The following is a 20494-nucleotide window of genomic DNA, read 5'->3' on the forward strand; positions in this document are numbered from 1 at the left end:
CGATGTTCAAAATGCTCTCAATATTGCATGTTCTTTTCTTGATTATCTTTGTCCAGATAATCAGTGCTGCTTCACCAAAAGCCAGTACCTTGAACGGAACATATGCCGGCAAACATCTTTCCGGTTGGGACCAAGATGCATTTCTTGGAATCCCTTATGCTCAGCCACCAACAGGAAACCTGAGGTTCAAATGGCCACAGAGTCTGAGCACTTCCTTTGACGAAGAACGCATGGCAACTGAATACGGCGACAGTTGTATGCAATACACACAGAACTGGACCATGTCTGAAGATTGCCTTTCTATCAACATTATTAGACCAGCAGGGAGGCCCAAGAAGCTCCTCCCAGTCCTGTAAGTGCCACACAAGAGATGATGTTGATATGGCAAAACTAACTGGACACAGAGTTTGGATTTATGGAGGCGGTTTATACGCCGGTAGCTCAGCAGATCCTCAGTATAACCTATCAGGAATTGTCAAAGTCAGTCAAGATATCAAAGAGCCTGTTCTAGCCGTCAGTTTCAACTATAGACTTGGAATGTGGGGATTTCTTCAGAATTTCAACCTTCTCAAAGAAGGGAATGCCAATGCTGGCCTCTTGGACCAAAGACTTGCTCTCCGCTGGATCCAAGAGAACATTGAAGCCTTTGGGGGAGATCCAGAGCGAGTTGTTGTATGGGGCGAGAGTGCAGGAGCACAGTCTATTGCTTATCAGATGTTCAGTTTTGATGGCCAAGATGAGAAGCTGTATCGTGGAGCTATTCTTGAGAGCGGCGGGATCACAGGTGCCCAGGTAGGATAGCAGGCTTGTTTGTTTGAGCTTTACTAATTCTTCTTGACTAGATCCATGATCTAAGCTACTACAACGTGGCTTTTGAAAATCTCACGCGAACAGTTGGTTGTTGGGACAAGAAAGATCAACTGTCGTGTCTTCGAGGACTCGATGAGAAGGCATTATATGCAGCACGTCCTTCCTTGACTTGGAACCCTTTGATCGATGGCACGTTCCTCAAGGGATATCCAAGCCAACTCATTCGGGAAAAGAAATTCGTCTCCGTACCAAGCATAATTGGAGCCAACACTGACGAAGGCTTTTGTGTGGGAGCGGCCAATACGACAGAGGATCTCTTCCACGAAGCTTTCCGATGGCGAAACTACGCCTTGAGTGCTCCGACGATTCGAAAGTTGCTTGAGCTTTATCCCGACGATCCTTGTCACCAACCACCATACCACATCACGAATTGCTCGCGGCCCGTAGGCAATTACCAAGGCCGACGATCGTGTGCAATTGGTGGTGATATCGCCATGATATCTGGACGCCGCAAGTTGACCGAATTATTCGCAGAGTCAGACGAGGCCGTATACAGCTACCGCTTCGACCAAAGGTGGTACCGGAGACCTGGATGGGAGGGTGTTAAGCATTTCGACAACGTCGCTTTCAGCTTCCAAAATATCTCTGGTCTTCTTGGCCCAAGCCCTGAATATGATAGTCACGCTGAGCTCGCTCACAATATTGGACAAGCGTACGTGCGATTTGTCAACAGCCTCGATCCCAACCCACGAGGATCAAGCAAGGGTAAACTGCCAAAGTGGCCAAAGTATAACATGTCAAAACCTAAGAATATGGTTTTCAATGCCACCAAGAATTGGGTAGAGGACGACATTTGGAGAAAAGAGCAAATTGAGTTTATCAATAGCTATGAGGTTGCAAGGGAGCTGTATGGGTAAGGCGACGAAGAATAGCCAGGTAGGGAGAACCCAGCATTTCCGAGAGTAAACATAATATAATGACAATGTTGCTAGTTATTTAACCAAGGCTGCTATGGCATCATTAAAGGAAGTGGGGAGTTGCTGTTGAAAAACAGACCCAATTCTAAACAGACAGTCTTTCTGTTTTGCCATGCAGGAGTAAACCATCAGTTTCAGTCCTCAATTGAACGAACCCCAAATTCATTTCCTTACGTATTCGTCCCAACACTCGGATTGCCCTGTAAGGCCACGCTAGACGACCAAGATATCCGAGGACCGACTCCGTCAAACTCCGCCTGGTGGGCTCAAAGTAGTCATGATCTCCGGGAAAGGGATTCGCAAAGTTTGTTGTTGAGCTGTGATTTGTTGACCGACTTCCGATTAATTATAGCCATGTCTATTTATCCAAGCTGTCCCTGCAATGACAAGCCTTCTCAAACTCGCTTAGCCATAGTTTGTAGCACCATTAAACTCTATTTTGACCGTTACTAGAAAACATACATTGACTAGACTTCCAACAAAGCCGAAATGTTCGTGGTGTCAAGTTAGTCATGACGGGTTTCACCTCTAAAACGGGTACATAAACCTTTGTGCAAAAGCGATGCTCCTCCTGACATCATATAACTGTTACTCTGCTCTTCTTGATGAAGAAAAGAAAACGTTGTTCCCAACGGGGATACCGAGACTAGTTCCATAGTAAAGTTCGGGGACTGGGCTCCCCGGTCTCACCCTGGTTACATTGCGGATAGATATACGAAGACTAATACGGAGATATAACTTGACACTCGGTCGGCCCTTTCTCTTTAAACTTTGTTTATCTGTCCGTCCTTTAAAGTCCTTATTATGAACCCCAAGAACTGGCCACTATGGCAGAAAAGGTTGACAGGGTAATTTCATCTGTCACCTTGGCGGGGAGCCTGTTATCGTGTGTAGCGACAACTTGTGTCCTGGTATCTTTTGCCATTTATCGTCGACATCTTCAAAATTTCCGCCACGTACTTGTTTTGAATCTGATGGTTGCTGGTGTGTAGAGCATCTTATGCCTTGACACATGAGAGGCTAACTTTGTAACAGAATTCACCAATACCCTCAACAACTCTGTGTCTGGAATCATATTTATCAAAACTGGGCAGCTCAAAGCAGGAACACCATGTGTTATCAATGGATTTATCGGTCAACTCTCAGTATCAGCATCTGACTTTTCGGTGCTGGCAATCTCTGTGACCACTCTCCTCACAGTCACTCGCTACTTGTATATCCCAACTACGTCAAAAACAAGAAAGACACTCATTTGTGGTGCAATATGGATCATGCCACTAATCACAAGTCTCATTCCGACTATCGTAGGTGAGATGGAGCCTGTTGGTGGCAATTGGTGCTGGATATCATCGACTCGATCCGATTTACGATATGGATTGACGCATGGCTGGCGTTTCTTTATTATTTTCATAACTATTGTCATATATATCTACATCTGGATCTACCTGCGACGACACCTCGGCCCCCAGAGCAAAAGGACACGACAGCCTCTTTCATACTCAACCCACAACACCAACAGTGTGTTCTCCAAAGGCTCAAAAGAGATGGGCTTCCGGGTTATGAGGGAAGACAACCTAGAACTTGACACCTTTGGAGCCTTCCAGCCGAATATCGTGCCTAATTCGCCAACTATGTTTGACCAGAGAAGAAGTTTTTGGAACACGTTGCAGCGAGACAAAATCGAAGAGATTCGCGATGCGGGATTGGAGACTCAAGGTGAGAGAAAAGCCAGCGATGGCGAAGAAATAGGAGGGCCGGTCCGCCACCGGCCAACTTCGTCTAAAAGAGGATCAGATCTGGCTTATACACGAGTTGCTAATATTGAACCTCTTCAAGAACCACACTCTTCACAACAAGCTTGCACCAACGTTCTACAAACCAATGCCAGCGAATTCCCCCAGCGTCGAGGAACCCACGATGTTGAAGTTGAAATCAAGAGAATGATGTTATTGAACGGGTATCCGTTCATGTATGTTCTTCTATGGACACCGGGGCTTGTCAACAGATTGCTCGAAGCACTGGGAACGCCTGTTTCAGAAACAACCATTGCTGCTTTGAATACCTCGACACAGTTTGTTGGATTCGCCAACGCAGCAACATATGGCTTCAATCATTATTTGAGAGACAGTTTGGATACACTGTACTGGACGCCTATGGTTATGAGAATAAAGCAATGGTTTGGGTGATGATGAATATTTATGTATTTAAACCAACTTGGGAAGGGGGCAGGAGACTATATACCCTTTCATGAATGTACTTTAATTGATACGTGGTGTAGGTCAATATCGTAAGGTATGTATTCTTACTCAATTAATCGTATCAGAGAATGAAATTGTCAATGTCTAGAATATCCAGATAGCCGCCATTGAAAAAAAAGTCGAGATTATCAAGCCCGGTCTCATTGATATTCACATTCGTCCTGTTGATTCCAGCGTTCTGAGAGTGACTAGGAGGGCCATTGAAGTGTGCTTGTTGTCCCACCGATTCTGTCGTGGCAAGGGAATGAGTATCTGCTCTGAGCCTCTCCAAAGCCCTCTCAGCACTGAACTCAACTGCCACAGAATATGCATTCGATTCATTACAACGACACTTTACTTCGTTCAAGGCAGAGAAGAGTTCATTGTGGGATATCGAAGAAGGCAACTCATCGTACTGACAGAGAATGAGCATGGAGTAGGCGACACACAAGGAATGAAACTCGGGCAGGTCTCCCGAGCTTGTGCTTGGGATCCCCACGAAAGCTAAAGTGACTTGGAAACTTAGCTCGTAAACTTGATCTTGCAGATCTTTTGTTGGTATGGCTTGAAAGTGTGCCGTGGTTCCATGGGGTGTTTGTGGGGAGGCAGATGTAGGAGCGCTTAAGGCACGAGCTTCAATTTCATCAAGAGATCGTTTAGCCAAGATCATGTTTGCGATCCAATAACTAAGATTCAGTATCAGGCCTGTAGGGAGTTCTTGTGAGAGTTAATAACTTGTGTTCACTCTCCATAAGATCGAACCAAGGCACTCACCAAGAAGATACCCCCATTTCTGCTTCCAGGGTGTGAATTTCTCACAACTGCCATCATTGGCAAAGTCAGGCTTTCCACAAACATCCTGCTGAAGCGTACAGTATAGAGATACCTCAGCGAACAGCATAGCGTCACGTATTGTTGCCTGCTCAAAGTTGAGCAGATTTCTGCACTGACTGAGATAGGATCCTGGCAGTATCGATGGCCTTCCTGTAGTAGCTGACCAACTGTTTTCAATGGGTTAGAATCCCCAAGTCAGCAAGGAGTTATTACGATCTAAACTCACTGTAGGTGCACTAAGCAAACATGGGCCCAGAGTCGCATCGAACGAAGATCGAGCATGGTAGAAGTGCCAGCACTATTTCGCTTGATGATGTCTGAAAACTGGATGCACAACATGGCTTGTTGGGCACAATGTCCACTCAAAAGCCAACTATCAACATATTCCGCCTCGAACTGAACATCCAGTTAGCTATGCGGTGAACCCGAAGCTGAAACACAGCATGGGGCTATGGATGTCTTACAGATGGCGACCCTGCAAAGAGCGAACTTATAAGAACACCAGTTATTTCTTCCAGGTGCAAAGGACTTGCGAGCATCACCTGTCCTAGCATTGTCCTTACGTGCTCATATACTTGTCTGTGCTTCAACGCATCTGGCTGATTCCGGTGTGTATATCTCATCTCATGTGTGCAGCATACTGCGTGGAGAAATGGGGAGGTCTGGATCAGATTCCCTCTTGTGACTAAATCGCTCTCACTATCTATGAAAAGAACATGTCGACGTCTTTTTATAAAGCTGTTACAGTATGAGCACGACCATCAACGAGAGAGACTTTTGTCCTTACGCTTTGACTAGAGAGTCTGCAGTTGCAGAGCTTAGCATCCCTATCGACACAACATCTTCTTTGGTGTGAAATGCTCTTCTATAGTCCCCTACCACTTGACAAGCCACCCTTCTGATGACTTCTGCCGGGGCAGCATGAACGTGTTGGTCAGCTGGTTCGACTTGGTCAACTAGGACTCGATCATTGGTTGATACTGCAGGTGAGATGTTTTGCTGTTCTATCTGTGGTTGTGGCTGTTCTCTTTGAGGCTGAGACTGAAGATTCGCCAATTGTACTTTCATATCTTGCATTGAGCTCTCGAGATTCAGAACCTTTCGATGGAGACTGACGCAAAGTTAACTAACAGTGCTTATTTCCATGAGCAGACAAAATGAATGACCTTTTTACGAGATCTGACTGTGTAGTTGCATTTGTCTCTTTGGTCCCATTTGGCTTTTCTAGATCGTCGCTTTTCAAGCAGGTAATCCTCAGATTTCGACATCTTGAGCAAGTATCTGAGCCATACTCGATTTCACATCTTGTCTTCAGTCTTCGGCAAGCGTCGCAGGAGAGGATTCGACGTCGTCGTTTTTTGGTAGGCTCATCATCTCCTTGCGGTGCCGTACTTGGACCCTGATCGCCTGCGGGTGCTTGTGGAGTGTTGCTTTGATCTTGTGTTCTTTTGCCCGGCATTGCTCAAGTTTCTGTGGATGAGGTGAAGTAATTGGTGAAAGTGAGAAAACCACGCACACCGTCGGAAACCGCCGGCCGCTAACGTAAGCATGTATTGACCAGCACTGCATGTTCATAGAGGCAACACACTATCAAATCTCTCAGCAGCACTGGCAGAAATGTACATTATAATTATAAATTAGATTCTAGGTAATGTTTCTGTGTTGTGCGCGCAGTGGCTCATCAATAGCATAGTTGGCTCAATAGCTAGGTACCTATAGCGCTCCAGGCGCCGATAGTCTATATATACCTTGTAGTTTAAGTTAGTGAGTTCCATTGAAGAACACCTCAACTTCTGAAGCTCACAATCATCGTCGGACACATAACTCCAATCATCAAAATGAAAGTGGACACCTGGGGGAAACATGCGACTAATATGATGATGAGAACTCATTCGTTTTAATCGGGATCAAGATACTGAGTTCTTGAAGTTGTCCAAGAGTTCAGACACAAGCAAAAAGTCGTTCAAGCGTACTATCATATCTCGTTCCCGCTCTTGCACGTCCATCTATTATCCAACTGGCTAGGAGGCGGTACTCGTTGTGGGAAAATACTGGACTCTCCCATGGTATTCAGACAGGTAAGCCACTCATTTGCCATACTTCGCAGCAACTGCATCATACTCTTTCTTGGTAAGAGGGGTCACGGAACCATGCTTTAAACCCCTGGGAAATTCAGGAAAGTCTGACTTCTCCCACATTGGAGACAAAATGTCAGAAGTCTGAAAGGGAATATACTGAGTATAGTCATCAAGAAGCAGATGATACAGTCCGGGGGTGCGAAGATCGGCGAATGAGCCAGGTCCTTCGAGCGGGGATTCAGGTCGAACATATCCTGGCACACGAGTCCACGTCCCAAAGAGACCAGTTGTTGTGCTTTCTTGGTATACTTGATTGATGGTTTCGTTTTTGAGAAAACGGACAAAATGGCCTGGCTTGCCGAGGTACTGGAACTCCTGGTCAATCAGGCCGGTGTCCTTTGGAGCATGATAGTCCTTGGGGTCGCTGAATTTGACAAAATCTTTGGTTGTGGCGAACCGAATCTTGTCCAGGGTTGCTTCGCCTTTGTGTTCGGTATCAGAAGAAGCGTAGTGTCTTGATGCCCAGAAGACATAGTATTGATTGGTAGCATCATCCCATACCACGGATGGCGCCCAAGCCATGCCTGCAGTAGGGGACTCGACACTACTGGGAATTAGTTCGATCTCTATCTTTAGAACGGTTCCTGATCACTTACATTCTTAGTGAAGGCTTTGACCATTTGACAAGGTCCTTCGAAGACCAGACAACAAGGCCCCGACTTCCATTCCGCGTAGCCCAGTCCCAAGAAAAACCTGGGGCGTTGATGTCCAAGTCTATTTATTATACCAAAGATTAGTGATAGATCTCTTTTCATGTTTTAATGACGTACCGGTGGCAATGGTAAAGTACTCGGAACGCTTGCTGTTTGCGGCGAGGAAAATATCCCTGACGCCTTTGGTACCGACGTTACTCGTCAAGACTGGTTTACCGCTGTTCAAGAAGTTGAAGCTTGATGCTGATTTTCCATCTGAAAGATGCCATTGGACTTCTGGAGTTGGGTCACTAAAGGTCGAGATGAGATACCCGACGAATTCCTTTTCTGCAGGCTTCTGAGCCGGAACAGCTTCAACAAAGGACACGAAGAAGGCGGTAGTTAAGAGTTTGATGACACGCATTTTGGAAAGAATGGCCTTTAGAGAGGAGGACTGTAGTGCATCAGTGAAGGTATGGCTTCGGAGGCTTAGATCCCTATTTATGTAGGCCAGTCATCGACTAAAACCACCAAGCTACTTAATTGTCCACTAATCATCTCACATTGATCCTTGCAAGAGCTACAAGCATCAAAAGTGATGAATGGCCGATATTTAGACTCCAATCCGATGTTATTGCGAGTTCGTCCCATGCTATTCCCCGTGGTTACGACGATCAATCCGCCTCTCCTCACACACTCAACCTGGGGGTTTAAACAGACCATGTCTTGAACTCCAGTTCCAATCCAATCAGTCGGTTCAAGACAATAGTTTGATAGTTTAATGGTAGATCTCTGAGCCTGGATCTGGGCACCCTTGCCGATGCTGAAGCGCTCCAGTAACGTGACGGCGCATAAGTTGATGAGGGGTTGAGCACAGAACATTTCATGACTTTGAGCGTGCAAGCAGTATGAGCTAAAATCCTTGAAGATACAGAATTAGGAAGGTACATCAAGAACTACTAGCGTTCGAGTTATATCAAGGTACTGTTTGTCAAGTGGTATCCTGCTCTAATGACAAAAGGTCTGAAGAGACCAATAGCAGTAGAGGCTCCCATGAATAACTAGGTAGCTCTAGCTGTTGTTTCGAGGCAAGCAAATGGAACCTCGAATGATTAATCCTATAAGAAGTATCTTGATTGGTTGGCCAAAGTCTATACACGGCATCGAAGGCGACACTTGTATAATTGCAGGATCCGGTCATGCCAGAATATTCGGTTGTCGGGACAAGCGAACATCAGCTATTTCTTTCGCTACCAAGTCGTATACTTCACTTACTAATTAGACGAGCAGTGTAGATCATCTGTCTTTTGATAATTCCTTCTTGATACGATATAATTCCTGGCCTTGAAGTCATTGTCAAATGGTGTAATCGGCTGTCGGGACGGCTCGGTATGGCGAGTTTAGACCCAATTGCCATTCTGGGACAAAGCGTGGATTGCGTGCTCATTCTTTGGCAAGAGCAATACAGGACAACAGTAAACGGTCAGTCAGTCAATTGACTCTTCCTCCTTCATAATAATAACCATGCACTATTGCCATTCATTATCCATTCTTTCGATGAATGCGGGTCTCGTCAAGTTCAAGGCTGTACATTCTAGATTATGCTATACCACGCTATACGAATACCGCAAATGCCTGCTAACTAAATATGCTCTCCCTCATGCCAACTATCATTACCGGGCTACTCAGAACTAATCTTGATGAAGCACCAGCAGACAACATCAAGTCAAGGTCGTTTCTCATAACGGATCTGGCTATTCAAGCCGTACCCTCGTCAACTACTCCTTGAGCAGCCGCCCATATGCTGAGTAGTAGTGACAGCCAGGCACATGGCTCTTTCGTCCTGTATTCTCATCGAAGATATGGCATCCTTTCTTGGCTACATTTGGAGGAGTGTATACTGCAAAGTTGCATGTCAGTTACAGCGACAAGTGTCGTGGTTTGGGGAATTGCCTACAATGCAAAGAGACAGCAAAGTCGCTGCCACGATTCGAGACACGGTGCAGACCAAGGTCATCACTCATATATGCCACTTCGCCCGACTTGTATGTCGCTTCGGCTATGACTTTCATCGACCCCTCCACTTGATTATTTTCCGGGAAAGCGTATCGAGTCTCGGTCAGATTGCCGTGGAGAATCTTCATCAAGCAGTGCGCCTTTCCATGATCGTGGATAGGTGACCCTTTTCCTGGAGACCAAACGAGGACAAGCTATGCAAGGCCAGGCGTCAGTTCTATTTCCACTGGTCAAAGTTGAACTGGATGATCTCTTACCAGATTACTTTTGCCGTTTCCCTCGTCGACGAGGTTGCGGGTATAGCATCTGCTACTATCGCCAAAAGCATATCCACCCCATTGGTTATCGGAGCTATCATAGCCCTCCATCATTTGTTGGAGATAATCGACGTCCACATCTTCCGAAGTCAAGCCTGATGATGGGCCAAGGGCGTCCTTTAGGCGGACTACGAGTTCTTCGAATCGATTACGCTGGCAGGGGCCAACATTGGGAATCCCACTGTGGTCAATGATCGCAGGGCTGGAGAAGATTCCGATAGCCATGTTTGCTTATGATTGATGTTATGTTTGAGTACTAACACTCTTTCGCTCAGAATTGTTCAAAGGTAAAGGGGTATCTGACAAGAAGGAAGACAACACGACTCCTTATTACCAGACCGCTGGGCGGGGGCTCACTACGTCTGTGGCCGCCCATCCTTGATTGCCATGGGTCAGATCCGGGCTTTGACAAGACGGCAGATTGTATCACCGCATCTTAGTGTGGGCCGTGGATTACTATCGACATCATCTCACGGGCGGAAGAGGCCGACTGAGCTGGGTTTAGTCGGCGAGCTTTGAGTCGGCGATCCAATGCTGGTCCTGTGAGCTGATTTCAGGGTACTGGTTGGGTGCAACGACGCTAAAACCTCCGAGGTTCTTGAGCATCTTGCGGTATACGACTCGCGGTGGCCAACAAAGAGATTAGAGTCTGGTCATTTCCAGGGATATGGGTAAAGCTGATTATTGTGATGGTTCAAGGTCCGGAGTTTTTATGTAGCCTTTCGTCTTCGAAAACAAATATAATTTTGGAATTGGCAGGTTTCTTCTGCATGAGCACGCAATTCCCATGGAACTTACATATGGCGGTATACCCACTGTGACATCTACCGCTCACAAGCCACTACCGGTTGAGGTTCAATGTGGAGCTTGGCATTATTCAGAGGAGGCGATTAGCGGATCTCGGTGCTAACAGAATCGCTAGCCATGACCTCTACGGCGCTCACGGGCTTCCATTACTTTATGGTTTGCTCCGATAATATTAGTAAAGCCTTTTTTCTTTCACTTATTGATATTCTACCAATTCGTTCATTCATGTCAAATGTACAACCCAGCTCATCAAGTAATTGAGCATTCATATACGTATCGTCGTTCGAAGTCTCACATCACTTTTACTTTCTCTTATAATTTAGACTCTTGAAACGGACATTCGTCGAAACCCTGTTTAGCGTCTGGCAGATAGTCATCGATCAGCAGCTCACGTTACACGTTGCCCAGTACACACTTGTACTTTCAGTATGCCTGACTGTAACTCGACAGCGTCCACCGGTACAGTTCAAGCGGCCTATAACGGCTCTACTCCGAAACCATGCGAGTCAACTCTGCCGTGTAAAGAGGAAACCGGATGGAGGAGGGTCATTCGCAACTTCACGCCTTCGTAAGTACGATCCCTAACACAATAGCTGAATCGTTAACACAAGAGTCACTGACACGAATTACAAAGATGGTTTGCAGTCAATATGGGCACTGGTATCGTGTCCATACTGCTACATAACCTTCCATACAATGCGATATGGCTTCAGTATATGTCGTATATCTTCTTTGGGCTTAATGTCGTTCTCTTCACTGTCTTTACTGCCTTGTCCATCGCTCGGTACACCTTGTACCCAACCATCTGGTCTGCCATGATCTCGCATCCTGGCCAGTCCCTGTTCCTTGGCTGCTTTCCTATGGGGCTTGCGAGTGAGTTTCTTCCAGCAGAACTGGCTTGATAATTGCTGACGTTTGCGCAGCTATCATAAATATGATGGTGTTCAGCTGCAAGCACTGGGGTGACTGGGTTATCTATCTAGCCTGGAGCTTATGGTGGTTCGACGTTTGGGTTTCCATCGCTACTTGCGTCAGCATGCCCTTTATAGTCATGCACCGCCACCGTCCTGGCCTCGAAAATATCACTGCGGCTCTGCTGCTTCCAATTGTACCGGCTGTCGTTGCAGCCGCAACGGGCGGCATAGTTGCAGAGGAGCTTCCCAACCACCACCACGCTCTGACGACTGTGATAGCCTCCTATGTACTTTGGGGAATCGGAGAATCGTTCTCAGCTATTGTGCTGGCGCTATACTTCCATCGACTCACGATCCATTCCATCCCACCCAAGGAGGTTATTGTCAGCGTCTTCCTACCGATAGGACCTCTTGGACAAGGAGGATTCGGAATCCAGCAGCTTGGAAAGGTGGCCATGCACGTAATTCCCAAGAGCAATGCCTTTGGCGAAGTTGCTGTGCGAGCTGGCGAGATTTTGTATGTTCTGGGAGTCTTCTTTGGTATTGTGATGTGGGGGTTCGCACTTGTGTGGCTGTCCTTCGCACTTATCAGCATCGCCATGATGCCAAATGTACCACGCAATTTAGGAGCTTGGGGTTATACGTTTCCACTCGGTGTGTTGGCAACGTGCTCCAATGCTCTAGCGGAGAACCTTGATAGCGATTTCTTCAAGGTTGCTACGATGGTAATGTGACATGGTTCTTTCTTTGAGATAAAACGTTAACTTTGTGGCAGATCATCTCGCTCGCGGTGGTCTTACTATGGGTTGTTGTCGCGACAAGAACTCTTAAGCTTGCTATCACAGGAGAAATGTTTCATGCGCCTTGCTTGAAGGACCTTCGAGAGAAGTCACAAGCTGCTGGATCAGATAGAAGAGTTTAGAGAGCATCTTCCTCGGGTCTAGTTATAACTTGGATGTATAAAAAGTTTTGGAAAAGTAAAACAAGGAGCACCTATCAATGGGAGGGAGTCACCGAGGCGAATTTATTTTTAGGAACTTAAAGTTAATGTACTTATGGATGAAAATATCGATGAAAATGGTTATATTTATATTTACATTTATATTGATGATCTCGCCAACAATCCTAGGTTACCTAGGTTCATATGCCATTACTTGAACCGTTGTCAAATGGCTGCCCCTCGATTGGCGAGGGGCACTGTACAAGGTTGCGCAAGGCCCCACTAAAAGTCTTGCTCGCCTTGATTGCGGAGGCGCGGGGCATTTTTTCTCAGAATGAAATCTTATCAATTAATTGTGTGCTTGTGTGATTGTTCTTAGCCAACTCACTCAATTCATTCTTGCTAAAATCGTAAGGGACAGTTTGGCTGAAGGCTGATCGTCACCATGGATTGGGCAAATCACTCGTCGCCTTCGCGCCTCGACTCGTTTGTCGATGGTAAGCTCTTCTAGTTATTCCCATGTCGCAAAACGTGCTGCTGACTGAACTCTTAATAGAATTGGTCGATGTCTGGCACCTCCACCGAACGCCTATCCTCTTTGCCACTTGTATCATTCTCGTCGCTGTTCGGATTTACTTCCAGTTCAATGGTCAAAAGACAGAGGTAGTCGCTTTCAAGAAGGCTTACGAAGAACCCGCCAAGCCAAAGGTCGTAGTCGAAGAAGTTAAGGTTGAACAAGTTCAAATCGAAGAAAAGACCCCCACCATCGAGCCCGTCGAGGAGAAAAAGAATGCCAAATCTCAGGGACCCCGACGAATCAAGGGTGGGTTAGCCAGAAAACCATCAAAGAAAACGGAGGAAGAAAAAGATCTTACTCGATCTGTTCTGCCTCTCATCTTCTTTTGTTCCGTTACGACCAAGACGGCCAAGATTGCGCAAGAATACGCTGAAAAGCTGGGAGGAAAGTTGGACGAGCTTTCCAAGCGGTCAGGTCGACAATTCCTTAAGCCCGAAACCCTAGATCTTACCGAGATTGACTTCGATGATTACTTCCTCACTCCCTACAAGGCGCACGGTGATGCCGACCTCTTCTACCTCTTTCTGATCCCTAGCTACAACATCGACACCATCAACGACACCTTCCTCGAGCATCTCCAGGAGACCCACCATGACTTCCGAATTGATACGGCGCCTCTATCCAGTATTCTAGGCTACTCGGTTTTCGGTTTCGGCGATAAGGAGAATTGGCCTACCGAAGCGGATGGTTTCTGTTTTCAAGCCAAGGAAGTCGACAAATGGATGGCTAAGCTTACTGGTCGCAAGAGAGCTTACCCTGTTGGAATGGGTGATATGCAAAGTGATCATGAAGAACGTATGCAGGAATGGGCCCAGGGTGTCGAAGAAGTTATCGAATATGTCGCTCGCACTGGAAACTTGGGAGAAGGACTTCCTGGCAGTGGGGCAGCCGACGAAAGTGATGTCGAGGACATTGCTGAAGACGAAGACGATGGCGAAGTCATCATTGAAGACGATGCTACCGATAAAAAGACAAAGGGTGGAAGGGATCTTGACGATGTCGAGGATCTTGGACGTATGATTCGAAAGGATGATGGTTCAACCATTCAGAAAGCCCCTCTCGCTGTTGATTTCACCAACTATGGATCCTCAACAAAAAAAGCAGTCCCCCAAGGACCTAAAAAGATGGTTGCCGAGGAATCGCCTACATATAAAGCACTCACCAAACAAGGTTACGCCATTGTCGGATCTCACTCAGGGGTCAAGACATGTCGATGGACAAAATCAGCTCTTCGTGGACGCGGCTCCTGTTACAAATGGTCATTCTACGGTATTGCGAGTCATCAATGTATGGAAACAACCCCTTCGCTCTCCTGCTCGAACAAGTGTGTCTTCTGTTGGCGCCACGGCACAAACCCAGTTGGAACAACATGGCGATGGGTTGTGGACCCTCCTGATCTCATCTTTGACGGCGTCAAAATGAACCATTACAAGAAGATCAAAATGCTGCGTGGCATGCCTGGTGTGCGAGCTGAGCGATTCGCCGAAGCTATGCAGATTAGACACTGCGCTCTATCGCTTGTCGGAGAACCCATCTTCTACCCCTACATCAACGAATTTCTCGGCATGTTACATGCCGAACGCATTTCCTCTTTCCTTGTCTGCAATGCTCAGCATCCTGACCAACTTGCGGATCTCAAAGCCGTAACTCAGCTATACGTATCTATTGATGCAGCTGATAAGGAATCACTACGGAGAATTGACAGACCTCTTCACAGAGACTTCTGGGAACGCTTCAACCGCTGCCTTGACATTCTTCGCGAAAAGCGCTTCAGCCACCGAACCGTGTTTCGGTTGACGCTCGTCAAGGGTTTCAACGTCGAGGAGGAGGCCGAGGGATACGCGCGGCTCGTGGAACAAGGTTTGCCATGCTTCGTCGAAGTCAAAGGCGTGACATACTGCGGCACATCAACCTCATCGAATGCCGGCCTGAGCATGTCTAATGTTCCCTTTTACTGGGAGGTTTGCGACTTTGTCAAGGCTCTCGAGAAACGGTTGAAGGAAAAGGGGCTAAAGTACGGCATTGCTGCTGAGCATGCTCACAGCTGCTGTATTCTCTTGGCTAGCGAGAGATTTTATGTCGATGAAAAGTGGCACACTTTGATCGACTACAAGAAGTTCTTTGAACTTCTGGAGGAGCGTGGACCTGGAAACTTTACCCCAGAGGAATACATGGGGGCGCCAACTCCCGAGTGGGCTTTGTGGGGTAACGGAGGTTTTGATCCTCGTGATGACCGAGTAGACAGAAAGGGACGAAAGATTGAAGCATCATAAGTCTCCCAATAAAAATGTTTTAAGTACAAGTCAAGTTTGAACTTTCGACCTACAATGCTATATGCAACCAATTTTCTCGCTAGAAGCAAACATTATCTCCGACTATGTAGGCTCAAACAATCTTCGAGCATCAAGTCCCTCACGCATTTTACGTGCAGGGTTGGTGCTTTGCTTATAAGAAGTTATGGCAGAGAAATGGAAGTCGTTTTTTATATGGATTTTAACGCAGGCTTGTGTGGAATCATGGTTCGGGAATTAGAAAAGAATATAACTTCATAATGTTTTGCTGAAACGTTGCCAGCAATTGTCGTTCCTAAACTCATTCGTTTCAACGTACATCTGTTTACACAAAGCTCTATGGAAGTGAAAAGAGCGAAACTATAGTACATTGAAGGCCGTCAGGTCTCCATTAGACATTTCTTCTTTGGAAAGCTTTGACACCATGCAAGCTTTCCATGGTACAGATTTTAGGGAGGGCATTATTTCAACCATTTCCAACGTCTGGGTATATATGTGCCAAGAGCGGAGAGGAAACTCGGATAGGTCTTATACCTCTCTAATCAAGACCAACGTTGGGAATGTCGGAGAGGTTGATGCCGGCAGGAGCGGCGGAGGCTCTGACATCGAGAGATGAGTCGTATGCGATCATCTCAGCGAGGATGTCTAATATGGGCTGTGAATTTGTTAGGATATGCATCTAAACACACGGAGCTTTTGAGATATGTCTTACCTTGGGAACAGTGCTGTCATAAATTCGGATCAGGTCGCTAGGAGCAGGGTAGACCTTGAGACCCTTGTAGAAGGCCAGAGCAGACTCAAGAGCCTTGGAAGCTGATGAATAATAGTCAGCATCTTGCAAACAACTTCTTAAGAAAGGGTACACGCACGATCTTGGCTAAGCATCTCTCCAGCCATAACCTGCTCATTGAAGAAAGCTTCCCGCTCCTCAACGCCAGAGGGGAAACCGTCTTCGTTTGCCTCCTGAACCCTGGAGCGGATGCTCTGGCGTTGTTGCTGAGTAGAAGCCTCGGCCTCCTCCTTCGCGACTCGGGCCTGCTTGCGCTCGTTTCTCCTCAAGTTTCGACGGAACTCGGCCTGGTTTCGACGTTGATAGTCGAAGTAGGCAGCGTAACCTGCTCAAGAAGTATCCATGATTAGCCAATGTGTACCGTAGTGTATAGCATGTCGCTATCCCATAGCTACTGGGCGTTGTGAATGCGCGGTCATACCGAGAATGGCGGCGGCGGCGGTAGCGACGGATGCCGTCACCAAAGCTGAAGTCTGAACCATTTTTGAAGCGGGATAGTGATGCGGAGGTGGGAAGATTGGAGCGCAGTCAACAAAAGTCCAAAGACACTCCCACAGCACTATTACAATGAGCAAACTCGGGACTCGAGAGATTGTTTGGCGATGTCGGAGGCCGAGTGACGGAGAATATTACAACGTCAATTAGATGAGTTCACTTTCTCGAGCGTCAAGAGCAGCAGCAAGCTTTCAGGCGTCGCTTGCTTTCCTAATTTTTTACCAACGGAGCACATGATGTGGAGCTAGGCCCTTTTTGGAGAGTGGGAGCTTCCCTGGAAAGTGGGGTGCAATATATCCGAACTGTATTGATGAGATCAGATATTTAGCCTCCCTGCCAGTCATATAGAAGTCAATCAAGAATATGCTTGAACAACTATCCTGTGATTATAACTACCTACCGTAAATACCAATTGTATCAGCTCTTGTTATAAACTACTATTAAAATCTTAGTCTAACGTAGCATAGCATAGGTATCTTGTCATTGTTCTCCACAACTTATTAATGTTCCGTTGATGGATACATGACAACAGAATCCTCATACAGGCCGGGGAACGAACTAAAAACGATATTAGAAACTTGACCACCTTTCTAAAACTGTGACTACCATACCGTATAAGTCTATCCAGGACCTCAATTCGCTCATACAGTAACACGATATGTCCAATCACGGCTTATCGAACGTGATAGCACACTAACATGTTAGCATGTCTAGCACACCCAACGCGGCTGAGAAGAGGCTGGGTACGTACCCCCACCTCCTGATGCATGGAACCCATTCAGTGGCTGCTTCACTAGAGCTCCAAGACCCAACCATTACACATACCTCATGATAGAGCTCGGCTGGCTCCAGAGGCCAGACCAGTATTTTGTTTTGACTTGAGACATCGTTGCACGTTATCGTATAAATTCTAAAATCAGCGACTTGACGGCATCTATCTACCAATTGCTCCTTTCCCCCCATTGTCGCCGAACGTGGTTACCTAGCTCTTCAATACTCGCTCAACATGGAGGATCGCAATAAGATATCGCTTCGTAGCGGCAGGAGGAAGAAGAGGCCAACTATCAGCGCGCCTCGTCAGATTTCGGGGCCGATTGCTCAAGATGATTCTAACAGACCACCTCTCCCAGATGCAGACCCTAGCCAAGCTTCAGCTCGACCTCGCCCACGTCCTCCTCCCATGGCTGGTGGAAAGGTGAATACGATCCAAGAGCCGTCTCCGATTCCGTTGTACTCACCTTGCTACATAGACTTCGGATCTAGTGAAGCGGCGATATTCGACACGATTTAACCAGCCGTCCTCTATCTCCAATGGCGGAGCACCCCCGATGCCGCAGATGCCCTCTCTGGGTAATTACGAACCGAGGGATACCGTCGCCGCTGCCAGGAAGCCTCCATCGCGCTCAGGACCTGGTGTTGCTCCAGTCATCGACATCAAGGGCCTACGCGATCCCAAGCTGAAGCCAGATCGGTATGTTCAAGCTGCTCTAAGCGACGCTACCGAGGATCAAATTCGCGAATTTGAAGAGTCGCTGCGCCAAGTCAAAACACGTGTGGGAACGGATCTGCAACAGAGCGTTATGCAGAACAGAACACAGTTTATCAAAATCAGCAAGGAAGCTGAGAAGCTCAAGAGTGAGATGAGGAACCTGAAGAACTTCATGTCAGAGCTCAAGGTAAACACAACCGCCATGAGAGCTGCTGCAGCCAAAAGCGATGAGCCTATGCCTAGTGATCTGGGGGTTGCCCCTGGTATCAGCAGCAGAAGAGATAGGCGCACTTCTATCGCCGACAGAAGTGCAATGTGGAATTCGCAAATGCAGGCCCTGTACAAGGGTGTCGAAGGATCGCAAAAATTTCTCCCTAATGCGGCAGGACGGCATGTTGTGCAAGACGCAGGCCCTTGGATTGAGCTCGACAATGCCACATACAAGTCACGCAGAGCAATGCAGATCTTTCTGCTTAACGATCACCTTCTTATCGCGTCGCGTAAGAAGCGAAAGGCAGATGCACCTGGCGCAGATGCACGGGGGCCTATGATGAAGTTGGTGGCAGACCGCTGCTGGCCCTTGTTGGATGTAGAGGTGGTGGATATGTCGAGCACTGGAGAATCATCAAACAGCGGACGCAATAAGCTTGCAGACGCTATTATGGTGCGAGGTGTTGGTCAGGAATCTTTTATCTATCGGACAGAGAAACCCCAAGACCCCGAAAAGAAACAGCTGCTCCTCAATGTGCGCAAAGCTATAGAACAGCTGCGCAAAGGTCTCCGATCAGAGATGGAGGCTAACAACAAGGCACGTGAGACAATCAACTACTTTGCTTCTCGAGATCCGGGTCTTCTTCAAAAGACGGAGCTTCTCGCGACCCTATCTGATATCAAGGATATGCTCATTGAGGTGGATGGCAAGCAACAAAATCTGCGTTGGGTTGAAAGCGAGATGGATGATCTTGATATCGACGTTGCGATGCAAAGATTCGAGGACGCTGTAGTCCGCGTCGAGAAGCTCAAAGCAATTGCTCGCGGGTTGAAGAATCATGCAATCGCTCAAGACTTTATCAACTTTAAAGTAAACGAACGATCTGTCAGACTTGCCAACATGATTGTTCGGGAACTTGAAATGACACACGATAACAATACAAAGACAAGACGCAACGTCAGCTGGTTGACGAGGCTGGGCTTTGAAGACAGCGCCCGCGAGTCGTATCTAGCGGCGAGAAGTGGCACAATCCACAAACGAACCAGGTGAGGAGATTTGGATTACTTCGCCTTCGTTATAATTACTGACATAATCATAGACAATGCATCTTTCAGGGAGATTTGCATCTCTACATTTGGGAACTCTCATTTGTGTACTTTATGGTCATTCACAACACAGTGCAGTGTTTCCAGTCGTGCTTCCCACCACCAATGATGAGTGTGTGCGTCAAGTGGGCAAAGGAGGAGGTTGACGCATTCAACGTTATCCTGGCACGCCAGCTTAGTAGTACGGAGCCTAGAGGACATGTCTGGACCCAGTGTATGGAAAGAGCAAAGGAGCATTCTAAGCTGTTATCTGAAGTTGGGTTGGACTTTGAGAACCTGGTCGGAAAGAACCTGATGATCTATGAGCCAATTGATCAGGGACCTTCCGTAGGATTGGGGTTGTCGTAAAGGCATCTTTACGGGCGTTGAGGCAATGAGTTGGTGATGATGATGTTAGGAACATTTTGGTTGCCATGTCAGCATCGGTTGAATGTGGGATCACTCGTGTGGCAATACCCAGGCTGGAATTGGAGAGCCATCGTAGTAAATTACGCATAATGTTGTTATTATTGAGAAGCTGGTTTGATGAAATATGGTCCTTGATGTTCAAAGTATTGGCATTTAACTAAGCCACATCCATTTGGGGTAAGCTCTGTGATGCAACCGAGGACCTCATTGAACAATGACGAAATGGATAGGCGGTGTTAAGTGATGCATACTTCTATGAAAGTGCTGTTAATCGATGCCATCTTTGTTTAATTAAATTCCACCCTGATAACCGTTGGATCAGTTTCAAAAGTTAAATCGTCTTTGATCCCTAAATAAATATATTGGTAGGTACTGGGAGCTATGGTCACGGCATAAACAGTACTTAGGTAAAATGCGCCACACGAGGCTCCAATTCTGAGGCCAACCAGGCATCCAGTTGGACTGGAAGAGCCCGTCCGGACAGGGGCAGTTCATCATGAATGGC

The 20494-nt window shown here is 46.9% G+C and overlaps 8 protein-coding genes across 8 annotated transcripts; 4 read left to right on the forward strand and 4 right to left on the reverse strand.

The window, feature by feature from the left end:
• Positions 1 to 2: 2 nt before the first annotated feature.
• Positions 3 to 4146, forward strand: EDB82DRAFT_547137 (Alpha/Beta hydrolase protein; the record flags this gene model as incomplete). The annotated part of the gene is made up of 6 exons (XM_025728182.2): positions 3 to 352; positions 405 to 792; positions 843 to 1526; positions 2807 to 3503; positions 3624 to 3756; positions 4113 to 4146. 6 exons carry the CDS (start codon positions 3 to 5, stop codon positions 4144 to 4146), a joined length of 2286 nt encoding a protein of 761 aa, XP_025582575.2.
• A 465-nt stretch (positions 4147 to 4611) lies between these two features.
• Positions 4612 to 6352, reverse strand: EDB82DRAFT_256030 (uncharacterized protein). The gene is made up of 6 exons (XM_065607325.1): positions 6025 to 6352; positions 5646 to 5969; positions 5323 to 5596; positions 5085 to 5254; positions 4799 to 5025; positions 4612 to 4710 (listed from the first exon to the last, which is right to left on the reverse strand). Exons 1-6 carry the CDS (start codon positions 6315 to 6317, stop codon positions 4691 to 4693), a joined length of 1308 nt encoding a protein of 435 aa, XP_065464106.1. The 5' UTR covers positions 6318 to 6352; the 3' UTR covers positions 4612 to 4690.
• Positions 6353 to 6464: 112 nt separating this feature from the next.
• Positions 6465 to 8073, reverse strand: EDB82DRAFT_449212 (glycosyl hydrolase). The gene is made up of 3 exons (XM_065607810.1): positions 7767 to 8073; positions 7593 to 7710; positions 6465 to 7540 (listed from the first exon to the last, which is right to left on the reverse strand). The coding sequence occupies exons 1-3, from the start codon at positions 8050 to 8052 to the stop codon at positions 6946 to 6948; spliced, it is 999 nt and encodes a 332-aa protein (XP_065464107.1). The 5' UTR covers positions 8053 to 8073; the 3' UTR covers positions 6465 to 6945.
• A 1333-nt stretch (positions 8074 to 9406) lies between these two features.
• Positions 9407 to 10186, reverse strand: EDB82DRAFT_478171 (RmlC-like cupin domain-containing protein; the record flags this gene model as incomplete). The annotated part of the gene is made up of 3 exons (XM_025728186.1): positions 9407 to 9528; positions 9586 to 9838; positions 9902 to 10186. The coding sequence occupies 3 exons, from the start codon at positions 10184 to 10186 to the stop codon at positions 9407 to 9409; spliced, it is 660 nt and encodes a 219-aa protein (XP_025582579.1).
• A 745-nt stretch (positions 10187 to 10931) lies between these two features.
• EDB82DRAFT_508031 (voltage-dependent anion channel) lies at positions 10932 to 12798 on the forward strand. Its single transcript, XM_025728187.2, has 4 exons — positions 10932 to 11336; positions 11403 to 11641; positions 11692 to 12407; positions 12458 to 12798. The coding sequence occupies exons 1-4, from the start codon at positions 11197 to 11199 to the stop codon at positions 12602 to 12604; spliced, it is 1242 nt and encodes a 413-aa protein (XP_025582580.1). The 5' UTR covers positions 10932 to 11196; the 3' UTR covers positions 12605 to 12798.
• A 129-nt stretch (positions 12799 to 12927) lies between these two features.
• Positions 12928 to 15693, forward strand: EDB82DRAFT_256094 (uncharacterized protein). The gene is made up of 3 exons (XM_025728189.2): positions 12928 to 12956; positions 13011 to 13119; positions 13179 to 15693. Exons 2-3 carry the CDS (start codon positions 13068 to 13070, stop codon positions 15470 to 15472), a joined length of 2346 nt encoding a protein of 781 aa, XP_025582581.1. The 5' UTR covers positions 12928 to 12956; positions 13011 to 13067; the 3' UTR covers positions 15473 to 15693.
• A 335-nt stretch (positions 15694 to 16028) lies between these two features.
• On the reverse strand, positions 16029 to 16762 carry EDB82DRAFT_527542 (mitochondrial outer membrane translocase complex, subunit Tom20 domain-containing protein; the record flags this gene model as incomplete). Its single annotated transcript, XM_025728190.1, has 4 exons — positions 16029 to 16145; positions 16203 to 16303; positions 16360 to 16605; positions 16702 to 16762. The coding sequence occupies 4 exons, from the start codon at positions 16760 to 16762 to the stop codon at positions 16029 to 16031; spliced, it is 525 nt and encodes a 174-aa protein (XP_025582582.1).
• Positions 16763 to 17581: 819 nt separating this feature from the next.
• On the forward strand, positions 17582 to 20179 carry EDB82DRAFT_508039 (exocyst complex component EXO84). The gene is made up of 3 exons (XM_025728191.2): positions 17582 to 17970; positions 18026 to 19521; positions 19575 to 20179. Exons 1-3 carry the CDS (start codon positions 17782 to 17784, stop codon positions 19927 to 19929), a joined length of 2040 nt encoding a protein of 679 aa, XP_025582583.1. The 5' UTR covers positions 17582 to 17781; the 3' UTR covers positions 19930 to 20179.
• Positions 20180 to 20494: the final 315 nt, after the last annotated feature.

This window comes from Fusarium venenatum (genome assembly GCF_020744135.1).
Source record: "Fusarium venenatum strain MPI-CAGE-CH-0201 chromosome Unknown EDB82scaffold_3, whole genome shotgun sequence".
NCBI classification, from domain to species: Eukaryota; Fungi; Ascomycota; class Sordariomycetes; order Hypocreales; family Nectriaceae; genus Fusarium; species Fusarium venenatum.